Source organism: Aspergillus homomorphus (assembly GCF_003184865.1).
Source record: "Aspergillus homomorphus CBS 101889 unplaced genomic scaffold BO97scaffold_7, whole genome shotgun sequence".
In the NCBI taxonomy this organism is placed as follows: Eukaryota; Fungi; Ascomycota; class Eurotiomycetes; order Eurotiales; family Aspergillaceae; genus Aspergillus; species Aspergillus homomorphus.
The window spans coordinates 217,853-231,770 of record NW_020291893.1 but is presented as its reverse complement, the minus strand read 5'-3'; the positions used below and the strand labels follow the sequence as shown (position 1 = coordinate 231,770).

Genomic DNA, 13,918 nt, shown 5'->3' with positions numbered 1-13,918 from the left:
ACAGACGGTCGCAACCCGCTGATTTTTTATGAGCCTAAGAATTTACACACACGCTAGAAGGGACAAACAAGAGAGAACAACAGCCTAATTCCGCGTCATAATCATCTTCTCGATGTCCAACGCGGCGTCGCGGATTTGAGGACAGTAGTGGTTGCGCAGCAGCTCACCTTCCCATACCGTGCCCGCGAAGACGTTGGTGGTTTCGATGTCGGTAGCGTAGGGGTTGAAGACACCATCACCCCTGCGCTCCTCACTGTGCCATAATGAAGCGATGCGGCGCGCGTTGTGTCTGGCTACCTGGTTCATCAGGGACAGCGTTGCAAGGGCCGACTTCTCGGGCAGCTGCAGGGAAGAGGTCATGAGACGCTTGGCGAAACCGCCAAGTCGGACGGGGGGCGGGTTGCCATGTGCGCGAGAAATGAGGGTGGAGTGGAGGCAGCGAAGGAGGAGGACGGTGGGAGTCTGGAAGTTGACCTTCTTCCTGGGTCGGTACACGTTGTTGGCTGCGTGGGAGTCTGGATCCGGGAGGCGCAAGGACTTGTCAGGGTTATATTCGACGTCGGGGTTGATGGAGAGGGTGTAGAGGGAGCGGTAGAGGTGTTTGACAAAGTAGCTCAAATCCAGATGAAGGTTGGCGGCAGCTTTGCTGGCGTCTTGTCCTTCCAAAAGAGCGAACGCCGTGACAGTACACAGAAGGGCCTCACGATGGGCGTCTCGGGTGCTCGAAGGCTGCGTGTCATCATCTTCCGCCTCTTCGTTGTTTTTCTCTTCCTCATCTCTATCGGCGTGCGCAATCAGATCCTTCAGGGCTTCGAGCAAATCACCAAAGAAATCCTGATTGATCAGGTGAGCGTATTTGGCAAGACCTTCGAGCACAGGGCCCATGAGGGTAGGAATGCGGAGCTTCAGAATGCGGAAGTAAACTCCGAACACAAGCTTGAGGGTCTCTGCTTGGTTCTTGTCTCGCTCTTCATGCGAAACCAGAGCATCGGCCTCTTTCATATCCTTCTCGACCGCCTTCCTTTCCTTCTGGATCTTGCGCTCCTTCTTGGTGCGGAATTCCCGTTTTTGCTTGGGCTTCTTGCCGTTGAAGGTTTCCTCTTCAGGTTCACGCTCGATTCGGTCCCTGGAAGCCTTGTGAGCGAATTCGGAGAGGAGACGGAGGCTGAGGAACGTATCGAGAACACTTTCGTGGACTCTAAACTCCTTCGCCTTCATCAGCTTCGAAAGCAAACGGACGGCTTCCAGCGAAACAACTCCATCCTGATCTTTCTGGAAGACATCCTCCAGTGTCTCACGGCACTTGACGAAATCAGCGTCGACCTGTCTCCGGGCCAGACGATTGATGAGGATCTTGAGCAGCTCGGTACGGAAGTTGAAGTGCGGTACGGCAAGGAGTAGGTTGCATGCGCAGTTGATTGCGATGGTCTTCAATCCTGCATCAACGGGAGCAACATCTTTCTTATTGGGTTTCGTGATTTCCACCAGCTTTCCAATATAATGCTTGTAGTTCGAGAGGAGGGTTTGCTCGTAGCTGCGGAGTTTGCGCACTTCCTTGGAGACCTTGCCGGTCATGTCCTGGTCGGTGAGAGGGCGAATTCGGTACCCGGGAATGACATCCTTGTAGACGGCTGCTTGCGAGGCGAGGGCGAGCTTCTGGATTGCGACGTGCTTGCCGGAGTCCACCATCTCCGCCATGGCCTTGAACGACGAGATATGCTCCTCGGGATCTTCATTGATCAACGTGGCCAACCTAGCAAGCTCTTCCTTTGCTTGGATGATCTGCACCTTCAAAGGGATCTTGGGCGCTTCTTCCTTCACTTCCTCCTCGTCCTCCTCCTCGTCCGCGACAGTATCAGCCATCTCCTCGTCCTCATCATCGTCCGTTCCGAGAAAGCTGTCGGACTCCTCGGCTTCAGGCTCAGGCTCCTCCAACGTCTGAAATCCCTCTGCTGTCTTAATAGGCAATCGAGTGCGCTCCTTGTCCTTCTTGCCGGTTTTGCGGGGTCGGCGCTCATAGTCCTGTTCGAGGTCCCATTCGGCGGCTTGATTGTAGAAGTCGCCAATGGCGGCGCCGGAAGGTCGCGAGGACGCAGTATCCTCGTCCACAGGGGGACTGACCCGTCTGCGTTTCGTCGTGCGTCCAGGAGCCATTTTTTGAATGTCCAAAATGGTCTTCTGCTTGGGGGAATCTTTGCGCGCAGGTTGGCCGTCCGAAACTTTTTTTCTCCTGGTGCCAAGACATCGGCGTTAAAAGGTACCGCTCCCCCACCGCCTACTCCGTCGGGTCCCACCGCCTAGAATTTTTGTTTCCGCGGAGCTTTTTTGACTTCACGATTGCTTTTTCTGATACTCTGTCAAAGTTCCTTTTGTTTTTTTTTTGTCGGAGTGCTTTGTTTGAGAATATCGTGGAATTGTCTGTCATAGGTACATCGAGTCGTACTCAGACCACAGTTCATCATGCGTCAACTCACTGAAGGTTCGTTCTCCACCAAACACTTTGGCTACAGCTCTCGCAATCATCACTCGACTAGTCAGATCTCTAACTTCGAGGCTATAGAGGAAACGAAGACGCTCTTCGAGAAGCTCAGTGCCTACTGCGGAAGGTCGATCGCGAACTTGATCACGGCCGGCTCCGAAGACAATGACCGCTATGTGTTCCGCATGATCGGAAGCCGCATCTACTACGTCCCGCTGTCCCTGGCCAACCTGGCGACCTCCATTCCTCGCGATTATTTGCTTTCGATGGGTACTGCGATTGGAAAGCTCACTAAGACTGGCAAGATGAGAGTAAGGGCTCGATGGTCACTGGAGGCTCTTGGACTGGTTTTGCTAACGTTGCTAGCTTCACATCACCGCGCTGGACGTCATCTCGCCCCACGCCCGGTTCAAGGTATGGATCAAGCCGAACGGTGTCGCGCCGTTCTTGTACGGAGTAAGTTATTCCCGAGGTTGGAATTGGAAAGGAAAAGGGAGCGTGGACGCTCGCGCTTGCCGATGGGGGCAGTCGATGACGATGAGACAATGCTAACCTCTTCGATAGGGAAACGTCGTCAAGGCGCACGTAGGCAGATGGTCCGACGACTGCCCGGAGCACGCTGGAGTTGTTGTGCTCGACCAGAACGACACGCCCTTGGTAAGAATGATATCTTGAGAAGCCGGCTGGCTTTTGTGGCATGGATAGCTAATTAGAGGGTGTAGGGATTCGGCGTCACTGCTCGGTCGACTGCTGAGGCACGGAAGCTCGAGCCTACGGCGATCGTTGTCTTCCGCCAGGCAGATTGTGGAGAGTATCTGAGAGAGGTGAGCTTGCTTTTTCCGAATCTGTAATCTGTGGCCGATTACTGACCCGTTCAACAGGAAGATACTCTTTTCGCGACTTGAAGAAAAGTGTTGCATACGCGGAATCGATCATGGGGTTATTTTTATAGATACCTTGGGATTCTCGCAGGAGTTTTGGAGTCGTCATCTATCTACCGATCTATCTGTTTATTCGACTGGTTGTTTATCTAGAAAAGTCTTTATTCTGATGTCTAGCCTTGTACTATATCGGACGTATGAGATGATATTATTATTGGTCAAGCATTCAATGATTGCTGTAATCATGTAGTCCTTGTAGCTTACCTCGCGTATTTTGGCTGGGTTGCTACATGCTATGCGCAGCCCCATGGGATGGCGTACATAACTATCATGCGATAGCAGATCTAATGATGACCATTTCCTGGAGACAATCATGATAAAGCCCATGCAACATGGTTGTTATAAGGTAGAGAGCCGCGATCAAGCAGCAGCATCCGATGCGGGGCACGTGCACGGACATCTCAGTCAGCGGAAAACCACCGGCCAAATCGGCGAAATGAAGATCTCCGCCCATCACGACAAATCAAGCCCGCTAGGAACCAACCCATCCGGGAATCCGTAATTTGGTGCAGTGCAGTGTTCGTCCGCCCTTCCCACCTATCTTTCAACAAGTCAAGCTTACGCGGTGCGGGATCCGTGTGCCATCTATTCTGACGACTTGAGCTTTCCGCGCAGAACTTCCCGTCAACACTCCATCCATCCCGCCGCTGCGTCCACCCCCACCATCATGCCGCCTTACTCGAGTCTGCAGAAGCAGCAAATAGCACAGTTTATCAGTTTCACGCAAGCGAAAGACACGGCAGCTGCCAAGGTAAGTTTAGCTTTGTGTTTGTTGTGCTTTGGGTCGATCTCGTGGCTTGAGTCTTGTTATCACGTGCGTGGTATGTGGCTAACGGTCTGGTTGGGTATAGTTCTTGAAAGCAGCACGATGGAACCTTGAAGAGGCTATCGATACGTAGGTGCATGCTTTTTTTCCTCAATTTCTGCCATGGATATGGCTTTTACTTCTATCTGCCATTATCCGGCACTTGGTCACCTGACCATTCACGTCGACGGCGGGGCTGCCTGGCGTGTACTAGGCTGGGTTGCAAGTATCTTTTGAGGTCGATCCAAGGCCATGATCCCTCGCCCATCTTCAAGACGAACTTGACCTTTGCCTGGTTGAGCTTGCGGCTCAACGGCTTGGTTCTGGGGGCACTGCGCCTTTTACGAGTCTGGCGCATGAAGTTGAATCGCCAAGCTCAAAGCAGCAAGGCCATGTTGACATGTCTGGAGTTATATGCTGGGCTCTACGAGCTAGTGCTGGCTAGCGAGCCTCACTTCTACTTCATCTTGCCAAGCGAGCCGTCTGGCATTATTTGGTCCATGATTCAAGACCTGCTTTCTGCCTGTTTCCCCCTGGGATATTTACTATAAAGCCCAGATACGGCAGAGCATCAACCTCAGCCATGAGACCTCAGCCTAGCTAGCACCCGCGGAACCTACCTCACATCTCACAACTCAATCCTCCAACTCCAGTCATCATCACTAACCACCTCTTCATCAGATACTTCCAAAGCCCCGCCGGAGCGGGGGGAAGCACCAGTGCGATTAACAAGATCTTCGACAGCTACAGAGGTACATCCTTCATCCCCAAACCCGCAGACCCTAAACTTACCCTTATCAGACTCCCCAACCGACAACCCGGACGGAATCGGCATCGAAGGCGTAATGAAATACCTGGGCGACGTCTCCGTGCAGCTCGACGAAGTAACCTGCCTAGCGATCGCCGAGCTCGTGCAATCGCCATCGATGGGCGAATTCACGCGCGAAGGATTTTTAAATGGGTGGAGAGCAGTCGGGTGAGTTGCCCCCCCTGTGTCCCGCAGTATCCGACCCTCAATCCCAGAACCCACCCCCCCCTCCCGGCACTCCCACAAATCCCCCACTAACCACCCGAAAAAAAAGAGCCGACACCCTCCCCAAAATGACCGCCCACGCCGCGGAGCTACGCGCGCGGCTCCCGATCCAACCGGACCTCTTCCGGCGCGTGTACCGGTACACGTTCCTGCTGTGCCGGATGCCCGGGCAGCGGAACCTGCAGTTCGACATCGCGGCGGAGCAGTGGCGGCTGTTCTTCACGCCGGACCACGGCGGCGTGGCGTGGCGCTCGGCCGCCTCGCCGTGGCTGGACTGGTGGCTGGAGTTCCTGGAGGCGCGCGGCCGGCGGCCCGTCAATAAGGATCTGTGGGAGCAGGTCGAGGTGTTTATGCGGAAGACGGGCGAGGATGAGGGGTTGGGCTGGTGGAGTGCAGATGGCGCGTGGCCGGGGGTAATCGATGAGTTTGTGGAGTTTGTGGTTGCGAAGCGGAGGGGTGGCGGGGGGGAGATGGAGGTTGAGTAGTTGATTTTACGCTTGCGCGAATGTGGATTCTGGGAGGGGATTATTGGGGGATGATTATTATGATGAATGGAATTTTATTCAGTTTACTGCGGCTCTACTGTAGAGTAAGATTCAGTGGTGGCCGGGTACTTGGTTAGGAGCAGCTACTCCTACCATGCTGGACTGTGAAGGGAAGGCTTCCATATTGAGAAGAATGGCAATATACTGCGTAAATATGTAATTCATCATAGCAAGCAGACGGAGCCGACTTCGTCTTCACAGAGCCACGAAGGGACATAACATAAATTAAATCATTTGAAGGGGGGGGGCATAGAGGGTAGGAGTGGTCATCTGGCCGTTCTCTTCTCGATCATCATGGGTATATTGGCCGCATTGCCCGGATCGACCAGCGATGGTCATGGGTGGGGGAAGTTATGATATTTACAGTGGTTTACCGGTAGTCGCCCTTGTCGTACTCGCTGCCGGGGCCACGACGTTGGTCGTAACGCTGGACTTCGTTAGAGCTGTTTACGACTGAAGGAACTGGCGAGCTCACCTTTCGCAGCGCTTCGAGACGCTTCTTCTTCGTGTGCGTGTTGACGTAGGTGCCGATGACGAAGCCGACGATGTTGAAGAACGGCACCCAGGTGTGCTCCGGCAGGAACTTCTGCGCGAAGGCCAGCGCGATCGGCGAGGTCACCCAGCTGACCTTCATGACGGGCATGAAGCCCGCCCGCACGGTGGCGCGGACCTGGTGAATGGTGCGCGCCCCGGCGATGACCGCCATACTGGTCAGGTACACGGCGTTTTGAATGGGGGAGACCTGGGTATGGAGTTAGCGATCGGGCGTATCAACCTCCCCAGTAAAGTAGAGCACTCACGAGCAGGTTGCTGGCCAGGATCTGCAGCACCTTGGCCTTCAGGCTGGTCCGGCCCGCGAACACCTTTTGCAGAATCCCGATGAGGAAGTGGCCCAGCGGCGCGCTGATGAACATGCCGTACAGCACCATCTTGGGCACCCGCGGGCTGAGGTAGTGGCCGTTCTTGCTGACATCGTGTGCGATCCAGGACGCCAGGATCTCCTGCAGACCCGACAGCACACCGGACGTCAACATCTTGGTGCGCAGCGGGTTCTGCTGCAGTTGGCGGAGGTAGAGCTATAGTCGGCCGAGAGAGGGTGCCAGTCAGCGACAGCCGAGACATCGAATCGACATTCAGAGCCAACGTACAGTGAGATAACCTCCTCCGGTCAGTCGCTCACCGACTTTGTGGACCAATTCTTTTGTGTCTTTCCGCAGGGAGGTGGCGGCCTCATCTTGGAATTTGGCGGACATGGTTGCTGCTGATAGATCGAGGGAGGGAGATTAAGCGCGCGAGATCTAGATGGGTGGTTGAGCGATCGCAGATCCGAGATAACGATGATGATGACGATTGCGGAGAGATAGCACGGTGATCTAATGCGATCGGAGATGGAATTGGAGTTAGAAACGGGGGACTGAACTCGCAATGGACATTAAAAGCAAAGGAAGGTTGCGGATGGAATAAGGTGTGGTGAGAGTGGGTAAGTTGGACAGACTGGGGGGGAAGAAAGATGGTCGGATGGGTGTCCCGCGCACAGGAGAGAACGGACGGACCAGGGGTGGGTTTGTTTACGGGTCGGGTTGAAGTGGAGGAGAAGATGGAGGGAGAGAAGAGGAGGCTGGAAGTTCAAGGTTGAGGGAGTAAGACTTACCGAGGCTACAGCAATTGATTGGCACCAGCACACACTCCCACTCAATTGCTTGTCCGGTAACAATAAGGGAGACTGACAGAAAAGATGCAAAGAGAAAACCCCAGATTATTATAACTAGAGGGAGAGAAAGAGAGACAAGCAACCCAAAGCTGGGGAAGAGAGAGAGAGAGAGAGAGAGAGCTGGAAGTTCGGCCACGAGGCCGGCAAATGAATGGCCATCGCGTCAACTTTATACCTGTTTAGTCCATAATCCCGCCCTCGGTCACCTCCGATTCCTCGCTTCTCTCTATCTCTCTCTCTCTCTCTTCCCAACCACCGCTTATCTCCTAGTCGACTGTGCTTTTAACCACCTCCCCTGCAATTATGTTTCTGTCATGTATACTACTTCAGGTTCAAATTTATTGCTGTCAGGAAGACAAGTACAGAGAGCGTCTTCGAACTCACGTTGCCTCTGGATTGATATGTGATGGCAGCGAAAGGCAGGGCAGGCTCGGAAAACCTGGCCTATTTCGGATAAGTGCAGTTGGAGCTGATACTCACCACCAAAACTGTCCCCTGCACAAAATAGATCTGTATTGTACACTCTCTATCCAGACCTCAGGTTGTCACTAACAGAGAGGCAGGTAGATATACTAGTTCAATTCTAATAGATTTTATCAAGAAATTGGAAACTTGCAATTCTACTTCTTTTGTATCTCAGTATCGATCACCGGTTCACCGGTTAAGTATGGCATGCTGTTGCGCTTCTACGGTCTATCCCATCGATGGAATAGCGCTATATCGCTCCTCTGTGAACTACTGTTCAGGATCTGCTTGCGCAAGGCTCCGCTTTTCGATTTGTCGTCAAGTCCAGCACGACGACATCATCCTCTCAACGAAATCAATGGCTGCCCCGACGATTTCCTGTTACCCTGGGCCCTGTTACGTGCTGAGATGAACACGAACCTGCGCAGCCTGCCATGTTGCTGTCTGACCTCTCTTGTTTTCTCCTGTTCACCGTGTTCATATCATCTGTGCCTTCTGTTCATTTCCCATCTAGCGTTCTTGTCTCAACAGATAGATAACATCCCCTTTGGGGATTTCTTCTGGCTAGAAAGAGCAGACACGTCCTGTGAATCCTGTTTTCACGACTCCACCCTGGGCTCACCACGGAACGAGACGTAGGTCGTGGGCTGTGTGAAAAAACCTTACTAGACAGAGGCTATCATTTGAGATGGATGGTCGAGCTGGAGATACGGAAGAGCTTTCTGGTCTTCGTTCATCCCAGACCATGGCTGACTCGTAAGTTCAAGACCCTAAGCTTCACTACTCTGCAGAGAATGAGTCAGTCGAGACTAACCGCGTGTCTAGAAGCGAGACACCGATCGAGCAGATCTCTTTGCAGTCAAGTCCTGCCTCGGTTGAGGAGAACGGCCATGGTTCAGAGTCTGGCCATACAAATCTTGCAGGAGCCGACCCTCTACAAGTTCAAGGGCCATGGACAGCTACGGACTTTGAAAGAGGTATACAGTCCGCAGATCGTGTCACAAATCGAGGTCAAACTTCAAGGTATGCTCACGCCCAAACGAGTCCTTCATGTTCCGTAGATTGTGATCGCATCCAGACTGACTGTACATCAAGCTCCGAGACGGTTGTGATAGGGTTATGGACCGAACCGGGAACAGACCGGACTCCCGACTCAACAGAGGGGGACACCGTTGGAGCCGAACCATCTTCCGCAGAACGTAGTCATACTCAGACTGATGCAACCAGTTCTGAAGCCAATCATGCTCACACAAACGCTTCTTACCCTTTCGATCGAGCTCAGTACGGAGGGATCCTTGCACCGACAGGTGACTTGAGAGAACCCTTGTTTTACCATTCCGTTTACGACGAATTTGAAGAGCCCAAGGGAAACGATGGCTGCAAGCATGGCAAGGTTGTCCGGCAGCCTGTCATCGATCAGTACGAAGCATGCGATACTTGCGGCCGGGTGCCCGCGCTGGGTTGGTTGTACCAATGTGCTGTCGACACGCCTGAAATCGGTGGCCCGAATGAACCCAGACCGGATGAGATGATGAGCCCATCGGTCGCTGCCGCCATTAAAGCTGGGGAATATACCTTGGCCGAGAGAGAAACACTCATTTTTCAGAAGCTCAACGTATTTCGTCGGGCCCGTGAGGCACAGATCAAGTTTTATCGGGAGAATGTGCTCACCGTTTTCCCTCAAATGCACATTACACGTGGAACTGAGCAAGCCCAGGACACAGATCATGACGATGATTCCTTCTACACTCAGCATATAGAGGATGTTGAGCAGACTGCGTACCCGAACGTCAATGATGTGTCTTCCACCGCCCAGTCTACCGCAGCTGCTCAACAGGAACAGGATTATGATCGTAGTGAGGGTGACATGACAAGTATTGTGGTGCATATCGAGCATACAGAGCACGTCGATGTGAGTCAGGTGCAGGACCACCACGACGACTACCAGACTGGCCAGGTCGAGCAAATCGAGGATATTCAACAGGATGCTCAGCAAAACATTCCACACGAATCCAGCCCTACCTTTCACGGCCTGCTTTCCACCCAGGGCGGAGAGTCTAATACTCAAGGTGCTGATCCGCCCAAGCCCCTACCTCGATGTACTTATCGAGCTTGTCAACGTTGCTCGTCTAGACTTCTAGAACGAACTTGGCAGAGCCTCGATGGAATCTGCAAGCCCAGCTGTCCGGTGCCGTGTGCGTTCGATCTGCGGGACCGAGAGCCTGTCAGTGCAAGGACGGTTTCTAATTTAGGCTTGCGTCCTAACCCGTCGCCGACACCAGATCCACTGCCTCGGTTCTACGCGACTGAGTCGCTCTTTTCTAGGCCCACGGTGACCACATATCGTGGCTTGACAACGGGGCAATCCACATCTCATCTGCCGTCGTACCTTTCAGCGACAGCTTCGGCGTCGACTCCACATCTTCCTCCTCATGCATCGACACAGAACAGTCATGCGTCCTCGTCCACGGGTAACCTGCCACTCAATGCCGCAGTGACGTCAAATCCAGCAACCACATCGGATACATCGACGAGGTCCAATCTAGCGACGATATCAGATGCATCGAGAAGATCCGGCCCTGCGTCTAGATCCAATGCGTGCCTGCCGACATACCCACCGACAACAGCTAACGCGGGATCTAGATCTCTCGTTCGCCTGCCTTCGATTCTGTCGAGGAGCAGCAGTCGTGTTTCCGAGTCGATCGATCATCCAAGCTCTAGCGAGTCTAGAACATCTACTCCTGCAGCTAGATCGTGGACCAATTTGTCCTCGTTTCTATCGAGAGCCGGCAATCGTGGATCTGAGACCACAGGAAACTCGACCTCAACCGAACTCAGAACACTCAATCCTGCATCCAGGTCATGGACCAGTTTGCCTTCGTTCCTGTCCAGGACCAGTAATCGTGGCTCCGAGTCCACAGACGATACAACACCCAGCCAAGCCAGAGAATCTCCTCCCGCGGCGAGATCAACCGTCCATCTGCCGCTGTTCCTGAGTACAAACGCCAGAACTTCCGCACCTGATTCTAGCTCGCAAACAACCACCCGTGCACCCAATCCCAACACTAATCTACCATCTTCAACCTCAAGACCAACAACCCGTACATTCATAACTACAAACATCCTCCCCTCTTACCCCGCAACAGGAATTACGAACAACTTCCACGGCCCCTTCGCACACCCCTCCAACGAAGGCTTCTATCCGCCCACAGGAAGCCACTTGCTCCCGCCGCGCCCACTGCCACCTCTTCCCTCGTCCTCGGGAGGTGGAATCACCACGCCAGGGCCAGGAAATCCCGTGGTAGCTCCGCAGAATACCAACCGAGTCGCGAGCGGTATGGTACTCACATTGAACCGTGAGATGCTCAAACTGAGAAGTAAACTACAAGCTTCACGCGACGCCGCAGGAATCGACCTCTCGCCCCGTGGGCCCCGGGGACCGAGTCCGTTTCCCATGGCGCCCGGACGGCTTCTGTCCGCGCGTCCTGAGGAGGTCAGAGCACGACGAGAGATCTATCGTGGCTGGAGACGCGCGGATCGCGGGAATTGGACTTGCTCGTTGTTTAATCTTGGCAAACGGGGTTTCTTGGCTGGTATTGTGGAGGGGGATGAGGAAGAAGTGACTGCTGTGCAAGAGGGTGAGAGTCGAAAGGATAAGATGGAAGTGAATGCTGTCCAGGAGGACGGTGAGGGTCTGGATAAAGATGAGGAAGATAGTGAGTCGGACATGAAGGTGGCTGAAGGTAAGGGGAAGCAGAAGCTGGAGCGCGTCGACAAGAGCAATGAGTGCTATGAAGGCACGTCTGACTCGGATGACTCGGATGAACCCGATCTTGAGCTCCACTGGTGGGGAAGGGGCAAGCAGTGCGCATAAGGCGGCTGTATCTACTGAAGTGAGAGTCCAGGAAGGTGGAGTTGAATTTGGTTCGTCTCATTGATCGGGTTTATGGCGTTGCGAATACGTTGAACGTGGTGTTGAGGGTCGGTGAATTTCACATGCGGCAGGTTGTACGAGTACATACAGATCATCTACGGGCCATTATTCGGGGACGCAATAATAATCCGTCTGCGACTGTTACTTAGTTGTCAGCTAAGGATGAATAATAATCATGGAGATAACTAGAGAAGTTGGAGCGTTACTGATAGGGCGCTAAGCTCACAATCTGTAAGGTCCATGCGAGAAGGAAAGCCAACTATCTAATCTCTTGTCCCGCGGTTGAATCACCCGCCAGCTCCCCATTCCGAGCCAATTCCGAACCTCGGCTCGCGCGCCAAGCACCGACGGTTGATCAGATGCAGATGACCTGCCCGGTCTATATAGTCGACTACACCACCCGGCAGATTCCTGGTTGCTGGCGATGACTGATGCAGTCTGCAGCAGACACCATGGCGGACCCTGAACCCATTCCAGCGCATGTTGCTCGCGAATCCACACCATCAGAGCAGAAAGATGAGGGGCACGCTCCGACGACTACCGACCCAGGGCAGGGATCCCCATCAGCAGGAGCATCACCACCACCTACAGCCATCCCCTCTCCCTCGCCTTCTCTCCTTCGTGCTCGGCGTCAGCTGCTGGCAGCCCTCCGAGCAACCGACACGACGATCGAGCGTCTGGACAAGTAAACCCACCGCAACCTCACCACCCTTCCATCAAAACTAACCCCGTAACCAACAGACTCACGACCACCGCAGCGGGTACCGAGCGCGTCCTCGCAGTAACAGGGTACCTCTCCCACGCACTACACCACCTCCTGGCCTCGGCCCCATGGCTCGCGCTCCAAACGCGCCTAAGCCTCCTCGCCCGCCTCCGCCGTCATCGCCAGCACCAACACTCATCCTCCCCACCTAAACCCCCTCCCACACCACCACCAACCACCCCAACAACAAAACCCAAACCCCCGCTCCTAGCCCTCTCCTCCCTAATGTCCGAAACGCGGTTCACGCTCCGACTACTGGGCCTCCTCCCGCTCTGGACCTGGGGCGCCGCGACGCTGCGCTCGCCGCCCAAGGACCGGATCCTGTACATCCTGACCCTGCTGCAGGTGGTCGTGAACATGATCTACCAGGTCCTCGAGAACGGGAGCTATCTCGCTGCGAAGGGGGTGGTGCCTCGTCGGTTTATCGAGCGGTGGGGCGGGCTCGTGCAGTGGGATCTGTGGAGTACGCGGGCGTGGTTCGGGCATATCTTTTTGCAGTTCTTTGTGCTGGCTAGGGAGAGGACTTTGAGGTTACGCAGGAGGGAGGAGCTTGCTTCTTCTTCTGGTGGGGGTTCTGGGAAGGGGGCCAAGGATGCCAAATTGAAGGATGCGGAGGATGAGGCGGAGGTTCGTGCGTGGAGGAAGAGCCTGGTTAATAATGTTTGCTGGGCGCCGCTCTGTTTGCACTGGTGCTTTGAGGAGGGGATTGGGTTCCCCGAGCATTTGACCGGGTTGGTGAGTTTCATGGCTGGGGCGTGGGATTTTTGGGATTCGTGGGGGAGGACTGGTTCTTCTGTTTGAGGTGGACCAGGAAGCTGAAGGGAAGGGGGGTCCGGGGGTTCTCCCCCGGAATCACTTATTCTTTGGTTATATACTTGAGTGCGGCTGGGAAACTGAAAGAAAGGGGGGTCCGGGGGTTCTCCCCCGGGACGCTTTATTGCTGTACATAGTTTAGATGTGCTGGTTATGAGATTTGGCTTTGGGTCTGGAGGATTTGTGCGTGCTACGAAGATTAGAGGGTGGTTCGTGGGTACACGATTGCTTTAGCTGTCTTGATGCATGCTTAGATACAGGTTCAGACCAGATCAGTTACACTTCCGCTGTCTGAGACGGATGCCGCTGGTGTTGAGTATGCTGCCTCACGGGCGGTACAGATAGGCAAAGCAGAAAAGAACATAACCCCGTAACTCCATTGTCATCTCATGTCGTGTCGTTCGTGTCATGCTGAGGATAAGTATTCGT

The 13,918-nt window shown here is 54.0% G+C and overlaps 5 protein-coding genes across 5 annotated transcripts; 3 read left to right on the top strand and 2 right to left on the bottom strand.

Moving 5' to 3' along the window:
• Positions 1 to 34: 34 nt before the first annotated feature.
• BO97DRAFT_403866 (nuclear export protein Noc3) lies at positions 35 to 2,176 on the bottom strand. Its single transcript, XM_025694833.1, has one exon. It carries the CDS (start codon positions 2,152 to 2,154, stop codon positions 85 to 87), a length of 2,070 nt encoding a protein of 689 aa, XP_025553966.1. The 5' UTR covers positions 2,155 to 2,176; the 3' UTR covers positions 35 to 84.
• Positions 2,177 to 2,329: 153 nt separating this feature from the next.
• Positions 2,330 to 3,565, top strand: BO97DRAFT_385744 (ribosome biosynthesis protein NIP7). The gene is made up of 6 exons (XM_025693495.1): positions 2,330 to 2,479; positions 2,561 to 2,790; positions 2,846 to 2,935; positions 3,044 to 3,136; positions 3,202 to 3,303; positions 3,361 to 3,565. Exons 1-6 carry the CDS (start codon positions 2,461 to 2,463, stop codon positions 3,382 to 3,384), a joined length of 558 nt encoding a protein of 185 aa, XP_025553965.1. The 5' UTR covers positions 2,330 to 2,460; the 3' UTR covers positions 3,385 to 3,565.
• Positions 3,566 to 3,876: 311 nt separating this feature from the next.
• BO97DRAFT_403864 (defective in cullin neddylation 1 family protein) lies at positions 3,877 to 5,770 on the top strand (the record flags this gene model as incomplete). Its single annotated transcript, XM_025694832.1, has 6 exons — positions 3,877 to 3,938; positions 4,036 to 4,171; positions 4,272 to 4,315; positions 4,907 to 4,977; positions 5,027 to 5,201; positions 5,308 to 5,770. Coding segments are annotated over exons 2-6 (806 nt in total), but the record flags the coding sequence as incomplete, so codon positions are not given.
• A 403-nt stretch (positions 5,771 to 6,173) lies between these two features.
• On the bottom strand, positions 6,174 to 7,056 carry BO97DRAFT_339860 (Mpv17/PMP22 family protein; the record flags this gene model as incomplete). Its single annotated transcript, XM_025691571.1, has 4 exons — positions 6,174 to 6,230; positions 6,279 to 6,545; positions 6,604 to 6,858; positions 6,952 to 7,056. The coding sequence occupies 4 exons, from the start codon at positions 7,054 to 7,056 to the stop codon at positions 6,174 to 6,176; spliced, it is 684 nt and encodes a 227-aa protein (XP_025553963.1).
• Positions 7,057 to 12,319: 5,263 nt separating this feature from the next.
• Positions 12,320 to 13,763, top strand: BO97DRAFT_441304 (uncharacterized protein). The gene is made up of 2 exons (XM_025698159.1): positions 12,320 to 12,598; positions 12,655 to 13,763. Exons 1-2 carry the CDS (start codon positions 12,345 to 12,347, stop codon positions 13,475 to 13,477), a joined length of 1,077 nt encoding a protein of 358 aa, XP_025553962.1. The 5' UTR covers positions 12,320 to 12,344; the 3' UTR covers positions 13,478 to 13,763.
• The last annotated feature ends 155 nt before the right edge of the window (positions 13,764 to 13,918 follow it).

Coding starts and splice junctions, on each gene's coding strand:
- BO97DRAFT_403866 (XM_025694833.1), bottom strand. CDS start 2,154: ATGGCTCCTGGACGCACGACGAAACGCAGACGGGTCAGTCCCCCTGTG.
- BO97DRAFT_385744 (XM_025693495.1), top strand. Junction 2,791..2,845: donor CTAAGACTGGCAAGATGAGA/GTAAGGGCTCGA, acceptor TAACGTTGCTAG/CTTCACATCACCGCGCTGGA. Junction 3,137..3,201: donor ACCAGAACGACACGCCCTTG/GTAAGAATGATA, acceptor TAGAGGGTGTAG/GGATTCGGCGTCACTGCTCG.
- BO97DRAFT_441304 (XM_025698159.1), top strand. CDS start 12,345: ATGCAGTCTGCAGCAGACACCATGGCGGACCCTGAACCCATTCCAGCG. Junction 12,599..12,654: donor ACGATCGAGCGTCTGGACAA/GTAAACCCACCG, acceptor CGTAACCAACAG/ACTCACGACCACCGCAGCGG.